The following is a 16,379-nucleotide window of genomic DNA, read 5'->3' as shown; positions in this document are numbered from 1 at the left end:
TTTGATATGTAGGTCTAAGAATGGCTTGGGTAGGGGGAGAAATGTATTATTGATTCACAGGACTGTCAATCAGGCACCCACAACAATCACACTAAGAACTGCAGATGTGTGTTTTGTAGTCACACTCCTGGGGAGTTATTTCAGCCTTTCTTATGCATTGTTTAAAGTACAAACCTAGCAAAACTAGTTTGAATTAACTATGGTTAGACATAGAAAACCAATGTGTCAGAGACAGCACAACAATACCAGCTCTGACTTTTGGAAAAGCTAGTATCTGCCAAGATAATATTTGGTAAGTATTTGTTTTATAGGACAAAGAATAAAGCAAAATATATGGACTGTCTAGGGACAGGTGGACCAGTGGAGAAAAGAGGGACACAAAGGCCTATGAATTCCTGTGAAGAAACATCCAATGCTCTGCCTGGGAAAAATGCAGGTTACATCCAGCTGGTCTTCAGCACTCAACAACCAAGAGAAAGTGGTCAGGCATAATGTGATACTCCGACTAGAATAATGTTTAAATCCATACCTTAGGATCCACAAACCTTGTGAAACTTAATGGCTGGAAATGGAAGTAAAAACTGTACTCCAATAAAAACAAACAATCAAACTGTTCCACATGTAAAATAATGATGACACCAAATGAGATACTGTACAAATTACAGGTCAATGACATTTATTTAAAGCGCTAAGTAATCCACATTTCACAAACCCGCCCCACTTCATTTTATTTCACTGGTCCTTTTCTACAAACAAATACATCAAGCGCACTATATAATAAAACTATTTACATTTCCAAGAATGGGCCATTCATAACCCTTTTAACTGCTATTCACATACAGTACTTGACCAATAGCACAATACATTATTTTAGTATCTAAAAAAGACAACCCTGTACTCTAGTTTGTCCTATGAAAAATGAAAATGTAGAAAGAAATTTACAATTATCTCCTCAGATTTTTTTACAACATGCTAAATCTAGTGTGCTAAGTGTTGTCTTTACAAAATCAGAAAATTTAACAATGTAAATTTGCCCATCATTAATTCTTTCTCTTAAAAAAACACTTTTGCATTTATTGGGAACAACAAAATAACAAATTTATTTACTATACAAAATTGTAGGGGTTTGGGGGTAGTTTTATATACAGCCAAAAAAAAAAAAAAAAAAAAAAATCACAGCTCAGAATTGTTACAGGTAAAATTCACACATTTACAAGCTTTCCATATTCACTTAGCATTTCATTTGGATTTTCTTCTTTTTGACTGCATACCACTAGTATTTGTTTCTGTGAGGGGGGAAAACAGTTTAGAAAGATTACTTGTGAGCTGTTAAAGTAATAAATAAATAAATAGGCAGTGAAAATCATGACAAACTATTCCTAATTTTATTTCCACATTTTTTGTAATAGTCCACTAAGTTCTCAGCAAATTACGTGACATGTTTACTTCATGGATGTAGGTCTACAGTGGGAATCAGGAATCTCACATACCATGAACTTGATTGGCTCAATAAAAAAGCTGAAATCAGCAACAAGTTGTATAACAGACAAACCACGTATTAAATCAAAGTAACACTGTAATTCAATATATTTTACAAAGAAATAAGTCTCACTATAGGGTTTACTCCCTAGAAAATGTGAATAGGATGACATACTGGATGATGCAGCTGTCTTATTAATTCTGCAACTTTCTTAATATATTTTATTCTCTCTCCCCACCCCACCCACTATAGTAACATGTCTATCAGTATGGCGGACAGAAAGACCACAGAGGGAGATAAATTCCTTGAAGAACCCACAAGATCTTTCTTAGTGAGGAACAGGCTCACAGAACATCATGCTGCTCTCAAGTGCCACATCTTACTTTTCCCAGTAGTTCACATTCAATTAAATCAGATAAATGTGAACATCATTAGATGGGTGGGAAGCCTACACCTCATGATCCTGTTCTCTGCAGAGACAGCAAGCATCACATGGAATTTCAAGAAAGCTCTTTTGAAGTAAAGTCTGCTCTTAACTGCATAGGATTAGCCTAGATTCTGTTTTTTGGTTTCACTAAATTGTGATGCTATACAGAAGCTGAATTTCCATACAGTGGTTGGAAAATCTGACCAGTAAAGGTGAGTCTGTTCATCCTGCAAAAGCAATTTTGCAGATGAAGAACCAAGCATCTCTTGTTTTTCATAACTCAGGGAGAAAGCTCCTTCAATCTTTCAAATATGTATTCATTAAAGATACTTAAATGACTTCTCAAAGATGTCCTTTGTAACATTCTATAAGAATATAATGGTGCAGAGTAGAAGGGTGAAGAAAAAAATCAAAGGGCATTCAACATTCTTAGTTCCTAGTACCATCACTTAATCCCATAAAAAGTTTAACCACAAGCAAATGTAAATCTATTAGGTGTGATTTTTATATACAAGCAGCTTTCCTTGCTGTGAAGACTGTAGTTTACCTTTTGTGGTGCTGGATGCGGATGCTGGTCTGGAGGATCTCTTACGCTGACCATTCTCTATAGCTTCCTGCACTACTGTAGATTCCTCTGTTCTTGAATTTCTTCTACTTGGAGTCTTAGACTTTTCACAATTTTCCTTTGGGTCATTACTAATAAAAAGTGAGACAAAAGAAAATGAATGATGCCCGGAGCATGAGTGCTAAACTTTTCTACTTTGTAATAGTAATTTTAGCAGGTGATAAAAAGTAACTAAGAACAGAACTACTCTGTTGAGAAAAATATGGGCCAGTACTCAAGACGTAAAGCAGAAGCTTTGTGTCTAGAACACAGTTGCACAATGGGTCCCCAGAACATTTCATTCTCTTTACAATAAATGGTTGCTGGTTAGTCCTAATGAGAGTAGGCTCATTTAACCATATGCAGAATGGCGAGTCAACACAACCCTAAGATCATGGGGCTTTTTGGTAAGATTTGTTCAGAGGGGGGCTTGCCTTTGCTTTCCTCTAAAGCTGAGAGAACATGACTTGCCCAAGGCCAGCCAGTGGGTTTCCATGGATGACTGGGGATTCAAACCTTGTTCTGCAGAGTTCAGTACTCAAAGCATTATCCCATGCTGACTATCTTTAAAAAGGGGGGAGACAATACTCTTGCTTTTATACAAATCCTAGACTCTGCCAATAATTGGAATAATTTCAGATACAGAAATAATATGCTTGCAGAAAGCAGCCTTCAAATAGCATGTTCTTTGTATTTTAGACAAATTGCTGTCAATTAAAAAAAATACCAAAACTAGACATGACCAAAAAGGGAAATTATATAAAAAAGAAACACTTTAAAGTTATGCAATATGCTTATATCCACAAAAACCTTCACATAAGTATACTCTTTATCATCATTCTACCAGCAATTACGTACGCAAGGCCAATGGTAACTGCAGAATCATTTTCCAGTTCTGAAACAGAGAGGGGAAAAAACTGTGTCTAGTATAATACTGAAGCACATTTTTTAAAAAAAAAAATCCAAATATTCACAATCTGACTGACATTAGAATAAGTGAAATATTAGAGTCACTCAACACAAGCCATTGACATTTTTGAGCAAAATGGATATGCCTTCAAAGAAAAGGAAGGCTGCTTTAGTTATGGATGGGCCCACTATACACTCACCAGACTGTTACAATTCTTCTCTACCTGTTCTGTGCCCCACTGGGTGAAAGTGATCAGAAGAATGGTGACACCTCCAATTGTGATTAAAAGTGTAGTAAGATATTTGCTTACCTCTAACAAAAAAATATTAAAAAGAAATTGAGGTATTTCCCGATTTAATTTTAAATCTGATATATCCAAGTGCATTTGGTCCAGAAATCTAAACTGAACTAGTCACTTCATAGAGATTAGGACACTGTTCAAAGTGAATTGGGTCTTCTCTGAAGCAACCCTAAATGGATTGGGCTAATACATTTGAAAATTTCATCCAATTATGATAAAACATTACAAAGTTATTTATTGATTTCTCCATTATAATTAATTCTAGACATCTGAAATATTAGTTATTTCCAGATCCAACACATAATAGTTATTGCCAAAAGTAGATTGAGGCAAGCTGATCTCTGTGCCAAAGCAATGTTTCTCTGTTCATCTTAAATTTGTAGGTGATGCCTCAGCCATGTCTGGCTTTCTATGGCGGGTTATAGACCACCCATTTGGGGCGGTCTGCACCCGCCCCTTTCCCCGGAGTATCGGGGCCTCAGTGGCCAGAACGGCAGCCGCTGAGGCCCCGATCCACCGCTTTTCAGGCTGTGGGGAAGCGGCAAAACGCCGCTTCCCTGCAGCCTGAAAAGGGGTGTCCCTGGGGCTTCAAGCCCCAAGGACACCCCACGGCGGCGGGGAGAAGAGAAAGGGGCCGCTTGGCCCCTTTCTCTTTTAGTCCGCTGGGCGCACCCGTCTGAAGGCTGCGCCCAGCGGACTAAACCAGGAAGGAGCTCCGAAAGCGCCCTGGCGCGGAGCAAGGACGTCACGTCCGTGCCGCCCTGTCTAGAGGCGGCGCGGCCATGACGTCCTCACGGCGGCAGCCATATGGAAGGGCCACTGCCGTTTAGTGCGTGACGAGCACGCACTAAAGTGCCGGTTTGTAACCGGCCAGAGTTCCATAATTACAATGTCCTTACTACTAGACGGTTGCCAACTTTATTGTGAAGCATGATCATTTGAGGAATGTGTGTGAATCTCTCAAATGGTCACCACCAAATGAACAGAAAGGAGATGTCAACTAGTCAAGAGAATTATAATATATAATGTATATATAATATATTATATTATATATAATATATAATGTATGCCAGGAAACCATTGTCTCTGTTCACCCCATTATTGACAGACTGAAATATGTGGATATAATACTAGCATTGTAATGAAACTGAACTTGTCACCTCATCACCCTATCTATGTTTTGCTTTTCTAATGTTATTCACAAACACAGCCTGCTTATAAAGGTCTGTTCATAGGCACTCTACTTCATTCGAGAGTAGTCTTAAGTCTATGAAAGTTTATGCTACAACCTCCTTTCTTTCTTATGGAATCTGGGGTCCCCTGGCCTAACGTCCTATTTGGCCAAAACCCTGGGGTCAGGATTAGGCCAGATTCTGGCAGATCAGGTACAGATCTGATGGATCTAGCCCAATCCCAGTGTAAAAGGGCCTTAATGCGGGTCTAAATGACCCACTGTTTGCCACTGAGTTTTTCTGAAACTCTGTGGCAAGCCCCATGTAAAACAGATGACCCACACATCCTTTACCTTACTCTTCCTTGTGGCCAGTGAGAGTGTCCTCCCCATGCCAACTCCGACACTGAAAAGGGGCACCTAGCTACACCCACATGGCCAGGTGCCTCCTTTCAACATCAGATGCTTCTCACTAGCTGCTGATGAAGACAGAGAGGTGTGACCCTAAACCCAAACTGAAAGCTTTTGATTTTATCTTTGGGCCCTGCACACAGACCACAGCATTTTTGTCTGTCTGCAGGATTGACTATATTTTACCTATCCCTCCCATTTTTTATCCAACTCTTCTAGTTTGCTTCCAATAAAACTATTACTATTTTATGATCATTGCTCCTTTTTTCCCCCTAGACTTTTTTGTTCTGCAATTCTCACAAGCTGCAACAGAGGAGTAAGGTAAGGGGTCTGTGGTGGTAGTGGGTCCGTGGCATGGGGATGAGGACCAAAACGAGTTAGTCCCCTGGTCAGAAAAGGATGGGCTCGGCCCGTGCTTTCCTGACCCATCTGCTCAACCCCTCAGTTAATCTCAAAGATGCTATAAGGTTGCTTTCCATACTGATCCAGACTTAGGGGCCATTTAGACTACCTTTTAATCCGGATCAGGAAACAATTCTTGCACGTGAAGTTCATATTCACCCCAAATCTGTCACAATCCATTTAGAGGCATGCACAAGCATTTCGTGGCAAATGCCCCTTAGCATGGGTCATTTAGAATTGGGGGAAAAGCTATCTCTTTTGAAAAAACCCGGGTTCGGCGAATATGAACTTGCCCCCGATCATGATCGAGTCAAGTTCAGGAGAGGAATTTAGGTCAGAGGGAGGGCAGAGGGCGAGCATTCCCTCCCCTTCATTGGGGCGGAGGAGGAGGAGGAGGAGGAGGAGGAGGAGGAGGAAGAAGCCAAAGGGTCCCAATAGACGGAGGAGGATCAGGAGGAGGAGGAAGATGAAGGAGCCGGAGGAAAGCAGGGGGCCATGGAGGGCAATCGAGAGCAGGACTGGGAGGAGAAGAAAGGAGGCAAAGGGTGCCAGGAGAACTGGGGACGGAGGAGGACCAGGAGGAAGAGGAAGATGAAGAGCCGGGGGAGAGAAGGGGACATGGAGGGCAATCGGGATAATGGAGCAGGAGGAAGTTCAGGGCAGGTGAGAGAGAGGGCACCGAATTGAGCAAGCCTCTGCTCTCCCACCAGGGAGCTTTCTCTTTATTTATTTATTTATTTATTTATTTATTTATTGCAGACTATGCGCATGGTTTTAGCTTCAGGTATATATATAGATAGCATGTTACTAGCTGCCTGTTTCCTTTTCCCTTTCATTTCCGCCTCCAGCAGCAAGGCACTTTTCAAAAGGCATTTGCAAAAGCCTTTTTTCCTATGCGAATGCTACAATGTGAATGTTACAAAGGTTGCTCTTTCCAATTTGGCAAATTGATACAGAATGCTTTTGCTACTGTCTCTAAGGAATTCAGGGGTAGCTGAGGTAAAGCAATGGATGCATGGCATTCCAAGGTGAGGAAATAATAATAATAATGATAATAATAATAATAATAATAATTATTATTATTATTATTATGAGGCATTCTGGGGTGGCAAGGAGAGAGGATGCAGAGATGGCATTGGATTGCATTTTGGGGCAAATGGGGCCAAGGGAAGATCCATGACCTGCACAGACCCAACACACAGAAACAAATTTTTTAATTTGTTTGCATTTTGGGGTTGAAAACGAAAGCAGGCAGGGGAAGATCCATGACCTGCACTAACCCAAACCCCAACAGCACACACACACAGAAAGGAGGTTTTTAAATTTGATAGCATCTGCGCATAGCATAGCCTGGTTCTTTAAAAAAAAGGAGGGGGGAAAGCACACTTCTGATTGCCCAATGAGTACAGGAAACGTCACCTATGACGATCGTGGAACTAAATTTCATTGACAGCCAGGCACTTTCATTTTAAACCCGATTTCTCCAAGTGGGCATTCAGGGTTAAAATACCTTGATTGGTAGTCAGCACTTGCTTCCGGAGGGATTTGGGGAGGGGAAAACCAAAGTTTCCCAGTTCCTTCCAGCGCAAAAAGGTCAGTCTGAATGGGCCCTAACACAGCTATGTCTTAGAATTCTCCCTTTCTGAGAGATGTTCTATGCCCTCACCCAGAGTCCACCTGCAGCCATTCTGCAAGAGGCGCGCTGACTTTCTCCCTTGAGTGTGGAAGGCAGAACATCTTCCAGTAGACACTAACAAATAACAGCTTGTATAATCCCTGCCTTATGAATTCTTTTGATGGTATTTCTGGGCATTTGAGATCTGAGGAGATGATGAAAGATGAGGTGGGATGTGAGGAAAATGAAATTGGGAAAACTATACATTAAGAAGGAAATGAAATAGAAAAAACAAAAGGAAATATTAACATGAAAATAAAATTTTAATTAAAGATTACGCTACTCTTTGCTTTTTATAAGAAAAAGATGTGTGGATTGCAGACTGCTCTATGGTGTTTCAGAACACACTTGAAAGAGTCTGAGTGGAGGTGAGAAAGAAAGAAACATGTGTCAACACATGTCTCCAGTCCCTCAGCTGATATTCAGTGTGGCCCCTGGGGATTAAAAAGTTGGTGCAACTGTAATGTAAGATAAAATATACCTGTTCTTGAAACAGTATTTTCCGTTGTGGCAACAGGAGTCTGACCTGAAGAAGCTAAATTATGAGAGATTACAAATTACCAATGCACTTCTCAGCCTTGGGAAAACAAAAATAAGAATCTATTCAAAGCATCAATGAAAAGTAAGCACTAACAAGCCAAACATAATACTGTGCTATTTTATGCTGCAAAATAAGCATTTCCCAAATATAATCAATTTAAACAGAAAACTGATTTTAAAAGTGTCTTCCTGATAGATAAATTATGTCATAAGCCAGAAAGAGAAAAGCTTTTGAAAACAATAAAACAATGACATTTTAAAAGCTGTCAAATATTCTTAGCACATCATAAATGAATACAACTGCATTATAGTTTACTTAGTTATGACTATTAAAGCTAACCAGTATAGGTTATCAATTTTTCTTGGCACATCCCCAAACTAAAGAATATGGTGGAAGCATATACCAGAGCTAGAGCTGATCAAGTTAAACTCTTGATCAGAATCCTGTTTTCTTTTTTTCAGCATTTCAGCACTAAGTTAAAACATGGCTTTTTATTAAAGACGTTGTACTCTAATGATTTTATTCAACATGCAAGTTTACAGGGTTCTCTGGCTGTTTTTACCTGTTATAAATTGTTATACAGTGGAACCTTCATATCAGTGGATCTGACCACCCATGGATTGCCATACCTCATATTATTCAATGGCAGTGTGTGCATGCTGACACATCCATACGCACATCACCGCACTGCATAATACAGAATGCCAAACCAAATCCCTGCAGATGGGATGAGTCCACTGTATTGTTCCATTGTTTTACACTGTTTATCATTTACTCCTTTAACTCTAAATTGTTGAAACTGATTTTATTGTATGCTGCCCCAAAATCTTCTCATGCAAACCTTAAAAAATACTGCAATAACACAAATACCAATACCATCTAATCATTCTCTGAGATTTAAAAGAGCAATTCATATAAATACTAAGAAACCACAGCTGGCATCCTTTTCAGAAATTACCATGTCATAAAGTTTATGTACGACTTCACAATTAACTCTAACATTGTTGTGCCACAGCAATGACACAGTGCCCCCCAGATCCCCAGCTTCAGGAAAATGGCTGGATGTATTGTCAGTCATCATTGCTCTATGGAAACACAGACATAGCCATGCTGGTGGAAGAGAGCTATAGAATTGGGAGATGTAGCTATTTCCAGTGCAGGGTCTCTGAACATATTTATTATGTGGAAAGTTGATTAACAGAAGAGGGCATTTAAAAAAATATATTAAAAGTTTGAATTCCATTTCTTCTATTTGAGCAGTCCCATGTGACAATAGGTGTTTGTCCTTGTAGGATCTGCTTTTCAAACTCAAAGGCTAGAACCTTGTTGGAATTTGCTGGAATCAGTGACTTTAATAGCCACAGTGCTTTCCCCATAGAAACACAGAAGTAAAAAGGCAAGGCAGACACATTTGATGAAGAGGACACAGCAATCATTGTGTTCATAAAATAAATCCATTGTTACTTTTAAAAATACATATCTCTTCATTCTTGTCCAGAGATAAACCATGGTATCTAACATTAATATATTACTGGATTGGATAGTGGACTTTATTGCACAGGCCCTGGAGCGGGCCTGTTGCATTCTAAAAGGGGACATGATGGGGATGGGAGGCGGCATAGAATACATCTTACCGCACAGGGAGAATGTTTCTGCCACTGCTGGAGATTCCCATCATCTGCCGGATGCGTCCCAGAGGGGGTGATTTTCAGGAACGCTTCAGAAGCGTTCCTGAAAATCGCCCCCTGGCAAACACATCCAGAACGCGATGGGAATGTCTGGCGGCGGCAGTAGCGTTCTCCCTGTGCAGTAAGATGCGTTCAATGCTGCCTCCCATCCCCATCATGTCCCCTTTTAGAACGCAACAGGCTCATTCCAGGGCCTGTGCACTAAAGTCCCCAAACTTGATCATACTTAGACCAGACTCACATCAACTAGACTTAATTTAGCCACGAATTATTTAAGCCTCAAGGATTTCAATGGCGCTACTCTAACCATGTGAAATCCTGATATAATCCAATAAAACAATCATTCAAAAATACAACAAAACATAGGCCTGTATAAATGGTTTAATAGATGTGTTTTGTTTACAATATGGCTTTCCTTTCCTTGTATTCCTCTAATGAACATTTAAGAACAACTGAAACACTTGTGTTTGTGAAAAAAAGTCTTTTGTCTTTCATAATGGTTTCTTCATCCCCCTTATATCTGCATATTATTAGATATTCATACTAGAAATGTTTCAGATCATAAATGAAAATGACCTTGCCTTTTCCCTCAGAAAAGAAAAATCGGAAATATATACTCTTAATACTCACCTATATATCATGTCTAAATCTGTTCTACCAACATGAAAATAATTTCAGAAGAAAAATTTACTGTTCAGTATACTTGCAAAACATAAGAATACAGATGAAAGTGAATAGTAATTGTATATTAATCTAGTGTACATAAAAAACTACAAGTTTGTGCACACTTCAAAGATTAACATATTTTTACTAGGAAAAATAAAAATACAACACAATTTGATAACAGAAACTATCAAAATAATAGCAACCAATGACAAATATTTTTGTTTGAAAGCTTAGAAAAAGGTAACATGGATCTGGAGAATCACTAAAGTTTTCAATTGTATTAAACAGCAACACAAACTCAAAGGGGAGTGTTGCAACACATTGGGATCTGCTATTCAAGGTAGAAAGAGAAATTATGACAGCACAAAACCATGCTCTTTGGATTCTGGCAGTATGCAGATACCGGTGTTTACAATGGGGGAAAGGACCTATTCTTTTCAGGGAAAGACTACAAAATCCAGTGTCAAATAGTTCTGATTTTGACTTAGAGTAATCCATCAAAGGCTTCCCTGGATGGAAATGGGAATGAGGGAAACAGTGATTTTTACTGCCTCTGCCTTCTTTCTTACAGCTCCTTGTGCCATCTTTCATTCTATTCCACAAAGTATTTTAACTCTGTAGTCTTTTGGAAAGTGCAGAAACACTGAGAAAACCTATCCATCCACAATTCCGCTAGCAGCAACAATTCAAGCTGTTCTCACAGGATACACATTCATGTAAGAAGTTGCAATGAATTTGCAAATTCGGTTAATCCTTTTTGTAAAACTGATCAACAAAACAACACCTTTGCAGAGTAGGGCAGTAATCCTGTTCACATTTATCTGAAAATAAGTGCCAAGCCACACCAAACTTAGGAGGACTTGCTTCTAAGTAAACACACACAGAGATGCTTGTAGCCCAAACTTTAGCAATGAGAGATATAATTAGCCATGCTGAGACTGTATGTTTTCATCTGAATGTCACTCCATCCAGCAACATTTAATCACATGAAAAGTACTGCATTCAAATGCAGTGCTAAACCACAGCCTGATTCAGACACTGCTAAACCATGTAGGAATCCTAAGAAGCCTGCATGAGTCTGACTTGAGTTCTCCTTTCTTCTTTTGTGTGTGCAAAGAGACCAAAAGGCCTTGCTTCAGAACTATTATGTTTTGAAACCTCATGTTTGAAATGGCAAAACTGGTTGATACCAACTGTGGTTAGTTAACAAATCAAATTACGAAACTCTGGTATGATCGTGGTTTGTATAAAACAGTCACAGATGAGAAAAATCCGTTTCCCAACTTTAGATGTCACAAGCAACAAGTTAGTTCTAACATGACAACAGAAACATTAAATATCTTCCTCAAAGTGAGGGAGGAGCATTAAGCTCATGCACCGCGGTTTCCATAAAACTAAGCCATGTATTACTATTATCCATGAACTGGGCCAAGATCTGGATGGGTTAAAGCCTTCTGATGGTAAATTTTCATTCTGAACTTCGTGAACATTAGAAAATATGATGCAGTGGCATTACTCCCAATCTCTCAGTTTTTTTCACACATTACTTTATTCCTCATTTATATGTATTTTCAGAAACATTTATCACTTTATTTCATCTGATGGAAAAGGCAGGAATTAGTAGCAAATGAAAAATGACGAGTCAGAGGCTGAGTTACATAAATTAATATCAACATGAAGACTGGTTGACAATGCTGCATTCATAAATTTACAGTGAATACATGTTTTTATGTTCAGACTGCATACATCTTTTCTTCAGTTTTTAGCAGTTATTGCGTTTATGACTTATGTAAAGGCCTTCCATCATGCAAATAATTTTAACACTCTCAGATTGCACTCTGGGGCCCAATATCGGATTATTTAATTTATTCTGCAGTGTTTGAAAATATATTTTTTAATATTAATTATTATTAACAGTGTTTTTGTTTGACAGTCTAAAGAATTGCCATTGCATGACAATCATCAACACTAATACCTTTGAATCTTGGGTTAGACAAATTTGTGTGAGTGAAAAACTTTTAAAGCAGTATTTGAAAGTATTGTTAGAATTAATCTGAAAATAATTTGTTTCTTGAAAGAGCATACCCCAGACCAATTTACTCAAAACATTCTAGATGTACCATTGCAAGTCTCAAAACACAAATAAATAGCAGCAGCATCCACAAATCCATTACTAATTCATATTTCTATGGGCAAAATATCACATATAATTCAGATGCATTTCAGTTTCTTGGTAGCAGGGAAAGTGTAACAGCCACCCTGGACAGTTGAAGAATACATACCCATATTATGTGTTAATTCATGATGGGCTTCTGCCTTCTCATCTTCTGGTCCAATCCCAACTTGCTCAGTGGGTAAATTACCAGGATTACCATTAGTAGTTGGAACTGGGGATATGTTGTCAGTGATTACTGGAGTGGTTACTACTGAGAGTACATTAGTGGAAGGAGTGCTGCCTGGTAGGCTTAGAGCTACAGGGGCAGAAACAGTAGTAGTGCCACTTATATTTAAATGGCCAGTCCCTGAAGTGCTTTGTTTCAAAAGAGTGGGAGCTGGCGATGCCACAGTGCTGTCTTCTAGTTCTACAGGTAATTGCTCCATTTCCAGACTGCTAGGGATTGAAACATCTTGTCCCTGGCCTTCCAGTTCTCCCTCTGCTGCATAGTGTCCTTCTTCTTTCTCAAAGGAATCTGTGACTTTCTTGCATGCTTTTGTCAGCAAAAATTGACCAATTCTGTCCAATTTCCCTTTTCCTTTAGTAGATGACACTGGACTTCGTCTGTTGATAGATCCAGGGCTGTGTGGACGAGGTGGGGAAACCACAGTTCCAGACTGTGAGGATGGATCAGCACATGGATCAACAGATGCACAGATTTGAGAAGTCATTTCCTCTGAATTAAAATCTTTGACCTGTTGAACTGGTGGATGTGAAGAAGTGCTTGAAGGAGCTGTTGGTGAGGGTGAAGGAAGTGAAATAGGAGTTGCCAATGAATTAATGACCAATGATCGGCTTGTTGGCATACTTGAGGCAGAAGTACTGGAGAAGGAGCTAGGAGGAGCAGGCCCTGATGTGAACTTTATATTCTGTGGCAAATGCAAAGGACCAACAACTGCAACAGACTGTGGTATTAAATTAGAATTGGAAGTCATTGGGGTTGCAGGAATTGTACTTGGCTGAGACCCTTTCATAACCTGAATTATTGAGGAAGAATTTATAAAAACCGGAGTAATGAACTGAGGCCGAGCATTAGACTGAACTGTTGTCTGTCCTTCAGACGTCATAACTTTATTACCTACATTAGGCATGGTGACAACAGTAGGCATTAATGCAGGTTGTAAATGAGAAGGCAAAGGTGCTGATGTGTTAGATGAGGATGTAATGGGGTTGGAAGTTACAAAAACTGTTATTTGATTAGGTGGGAGTGATGTAGAAATAGAAGCAGAACTAACAGGCCTCTGTATTACTGGAGACATATTCTGAGAAACACCTGAATTTATTTCTCCCAGGTCTTGTGCTTGAGTAGAACAGGCTTCAGCATTTGGAGGTAAACTAAGAGAACCAACAGATTCTTTATTACAAGAGGAATCCTGCTGGGGAAGAGGTATGGAAGAAGCCTTTTTAAATTCATCTGCACAAGTCACTGGCACTTCAAGACCATGGAGACCAGAAGGCTTGATGGTAACGTTTGGAGCTCCAGAATTGTCCAGAAGTTGACTTAAGGAAGTGGGTGCCTCCCGCATGGCTGGAGAAATAATAGTATTGTTTTCCTCAAGACTGGGAAGCTTGTTAGACTCTATAGAAGGTGCCTCTCTTTTCTGTTGTTCTTCATGGACCAGAATTTTGATTTCTTGATTGGAAACACTTTTGGGGTCGATGCTGTGCTGATCTTTGTTCATTGGGATGACCTGCATACTTTGACATGTGGTATCTTGTGAGACACTAAAACTTTCTTTGTTATCCTCTGGAATACCAGTCATAATAGACATGGGAACAGTGGGATTCTGAGTAGTTAACATACCATTACTTTGAAAACTTCCAGGCATAGGTGTTTGCAATGAAGGTGGACCAACCATCATACTTCGCTGCAAGTCCATGTTCTGCATGAGTGATGGATTCTGCTGAGAAGTCAACGTTAATTTGGCTGCTTTTGAGTTTTGCCTCCCAGGACTTGGTGTGGTTTTCCTACTGGATCCAGGACTGGACCTTCTACTGTTACTAGGACTTGCTCGCTTTGCCCCACCAGCATTGGTTTGCTTTCCTGAATTGATAACCATAGGGTCTAACTTGTGGGTCTGTGGGGAGACAAAACTTGACTGGCTATTCATAGCAAGATTTGAGGGTGCTTGCCCAATGGCCTTCAAAGTAGTTGGATTAAGACCCTGTTGATCAAATCCTCTATTAAGACTAGGCCTAGGAGGCAATGGAATATTTATCTGAGGAGGGAAAAGACCAGCAATAGAAGCATTGAGCCTCTCTGGTGACAAACTTATTTCTGATGGCTCTGTGCTTGGTGGACGATTATTAGGAGTCTGAGGGTAGTATGGTCTTGGACTTGCCCTGTTTGGTGTTTTCGGTCTTGATGTCTGTGATGTGCTAGCAACATTTTGAAAGTGGTGTGAGTGAGTGCCAGGTAGTGGATTGGACTGCTGTTGAGGGCTTGCACCTTGGGGAGCTGACATTGGAGAAGGTCCAGGTTTTGGACCTGCCATCATTAATTGGCTTTGTGAAACTATTAAATGGGATGCTATATTGTTTTGAGGCCCTGCTGCTGGAGAGGCAACTTCAGCACCATTTCCTTCTGGAACAGAGGACACTGATGGAACTTCTCCCAAAGGTGAGGTGGTAGGATTCTGTACATTATCTGCATAAGCCATCTTCCGTGCATTGTTCACTAAAGTCTGATTACTTGCCATTGAAATTCTTTGCTTGTCAGGAGATGGAGGCACTGCACCTGTACCTTGCAGACTAACCATAACTGACATGTTACCCCCCTGCTGCATTGGCATCCTTTGTGTCTCTACATTCAGAGGGACCCTAGGCTGATGAACTCCTTGGGAGACAGGAAGTCTGACTGACTTAGCATCCTGTTGCATCATGAGCATCATCATCATTTGTTGTTGTTGTTGCTGTTGCTGCTGGGACTGTGTCTGCTGAGGGGTGGGTTGTGGTGGTTGCTGCTGCCCGTGTTGCAAAAGCTGGGGAGGCATTTGCTGAAGAGATCTTTGTTCCAGTGGCTGAGCTGGATAGCCTAGAATTGTAAAGATAAATATTCATTTATCAAAATAGGCAACTTCTTACTAAAACTGACATCTTTACTAGGGGATAATAATCATTTTTAAAGCAGGGATTATGTGCTGGAGGGGAAACCAAGCAGTTACAAGTTGACTGGGTCTAAAAGCTGTCCCATGTGAACTGAATAATGATCAGGGAAAAGCAACCAAAGCACTAATTATAAATGAACAGTTATTTGAACACAGAGAAGTAAGTAATATAGCCTTCCACCATCCAGATCTGTATTATGACTGATAGATACCTCTAAATTATTTGGAGTAAGGAGTGAGCAAGTGTGCAGATTATATTAGGAGTTTTTATGATGGGGAAAAATTCCATCCTGAAATGAATTTTTAAAAATGCACTCAGTTCGCAAAACTTATTTCGAAACCAAGTAAGTGGGCAATAAAATGGGGGGGGGGGGGGTTTACTGATAAAGTGGTCCATGTTAAGACAATCCCCACACTTTTCACATATTCTCTGAAGGAATCCAATTTGGTAGTGACTATATCAGGGAAAGGAGCGAAAGTCACCAAACATATTAATGAAAGAGATCAGCTTGTCAATGGTGAGAGAGACAAATTACATACAAGGAGGAAAAGGAGAATTAAATACTCTAGAGAAATTTCAAGTTTTGTTCTGCATCTATGATGCAGCTACACGAAGAATACTGTTTACACTTGCAGATGTACCATTTTAAAAAGGATGTTGCAAAGCTGGAAAAGATGCAGGAGAAAAAAGCCACCCCCACTCCCCATCGATAGGTAGATGCTTCTTTCCTATAGTTTGTTGGGCTTTTTAGTTTTAAAAAAGAGATTGCTAAAGGCTGTT

General features: G+C 39.8%; 1 protein-coding gene across 4 annotated transcripts in view; it reads right to left on the bottom strand.

The window, feature by feature from the left end:
* Positions 1–667: 667 nt before the first annotated feature.
* Positions 668–16,379, bottom strand: part of NCOA6 (nuclear receptor coactivator 6) — a 59,929-nt gene continuing 44,217 nt past the window's right edge. For 3 of the 4 annotated variants that reach the window (XM_089514058.1, XM_089514057.1, XM_089514060.1), the window contains 5 exons: positions 12,559–15,525; positions 7,863–7,916; positions 3,370–3,406; positions 2,455–2,603; positions 668–1,286 (listed from right to left, as the gene is read on the bottom strand). In XM_089514058.1, coding sequence (XP_089370184.1) covers positions 1,240–1,286; positions 2,455–2,603; positions 3,370–3,406; positions 7,863–7,916; positions 12,559–15,525 — 3,254 coding nt within the window. In that variant the 3' untranslated portion in view covers positions 668–1,239. Of the gene's footprint in view, positions 1,287–2,454; positions 2,604–3,369; positions 3,407–7,862; positions 7,917–10,240; positions 10,260–12,558; positions 15,526–16,379 lie in introns of those variants that run through there. The other variant, XM_089514059.1, reaches the window with a different exon arrangement.

The sequence above is a fragment of the Sceloporus occidentalis genome, unplaced genomic scaffold (genome assembly GCF_023333645.1).
Source record: "Sceloporus occidentalis isolate IW3139 unplaced genomic scaffold, rSceOcc1.0.p SCAF_3, whole genome shotgun sequence".
Classification (NCBI taxonomy): Eukaryota; Metazoa; Chordata; class Lepidosauria; order Squamata; family Phrynosomatidae; genus Sceloporus; species Sceloporus occidentalis.
This window is presented reverse-complemented; position numbering and strand designations above follow the sequence as displayed.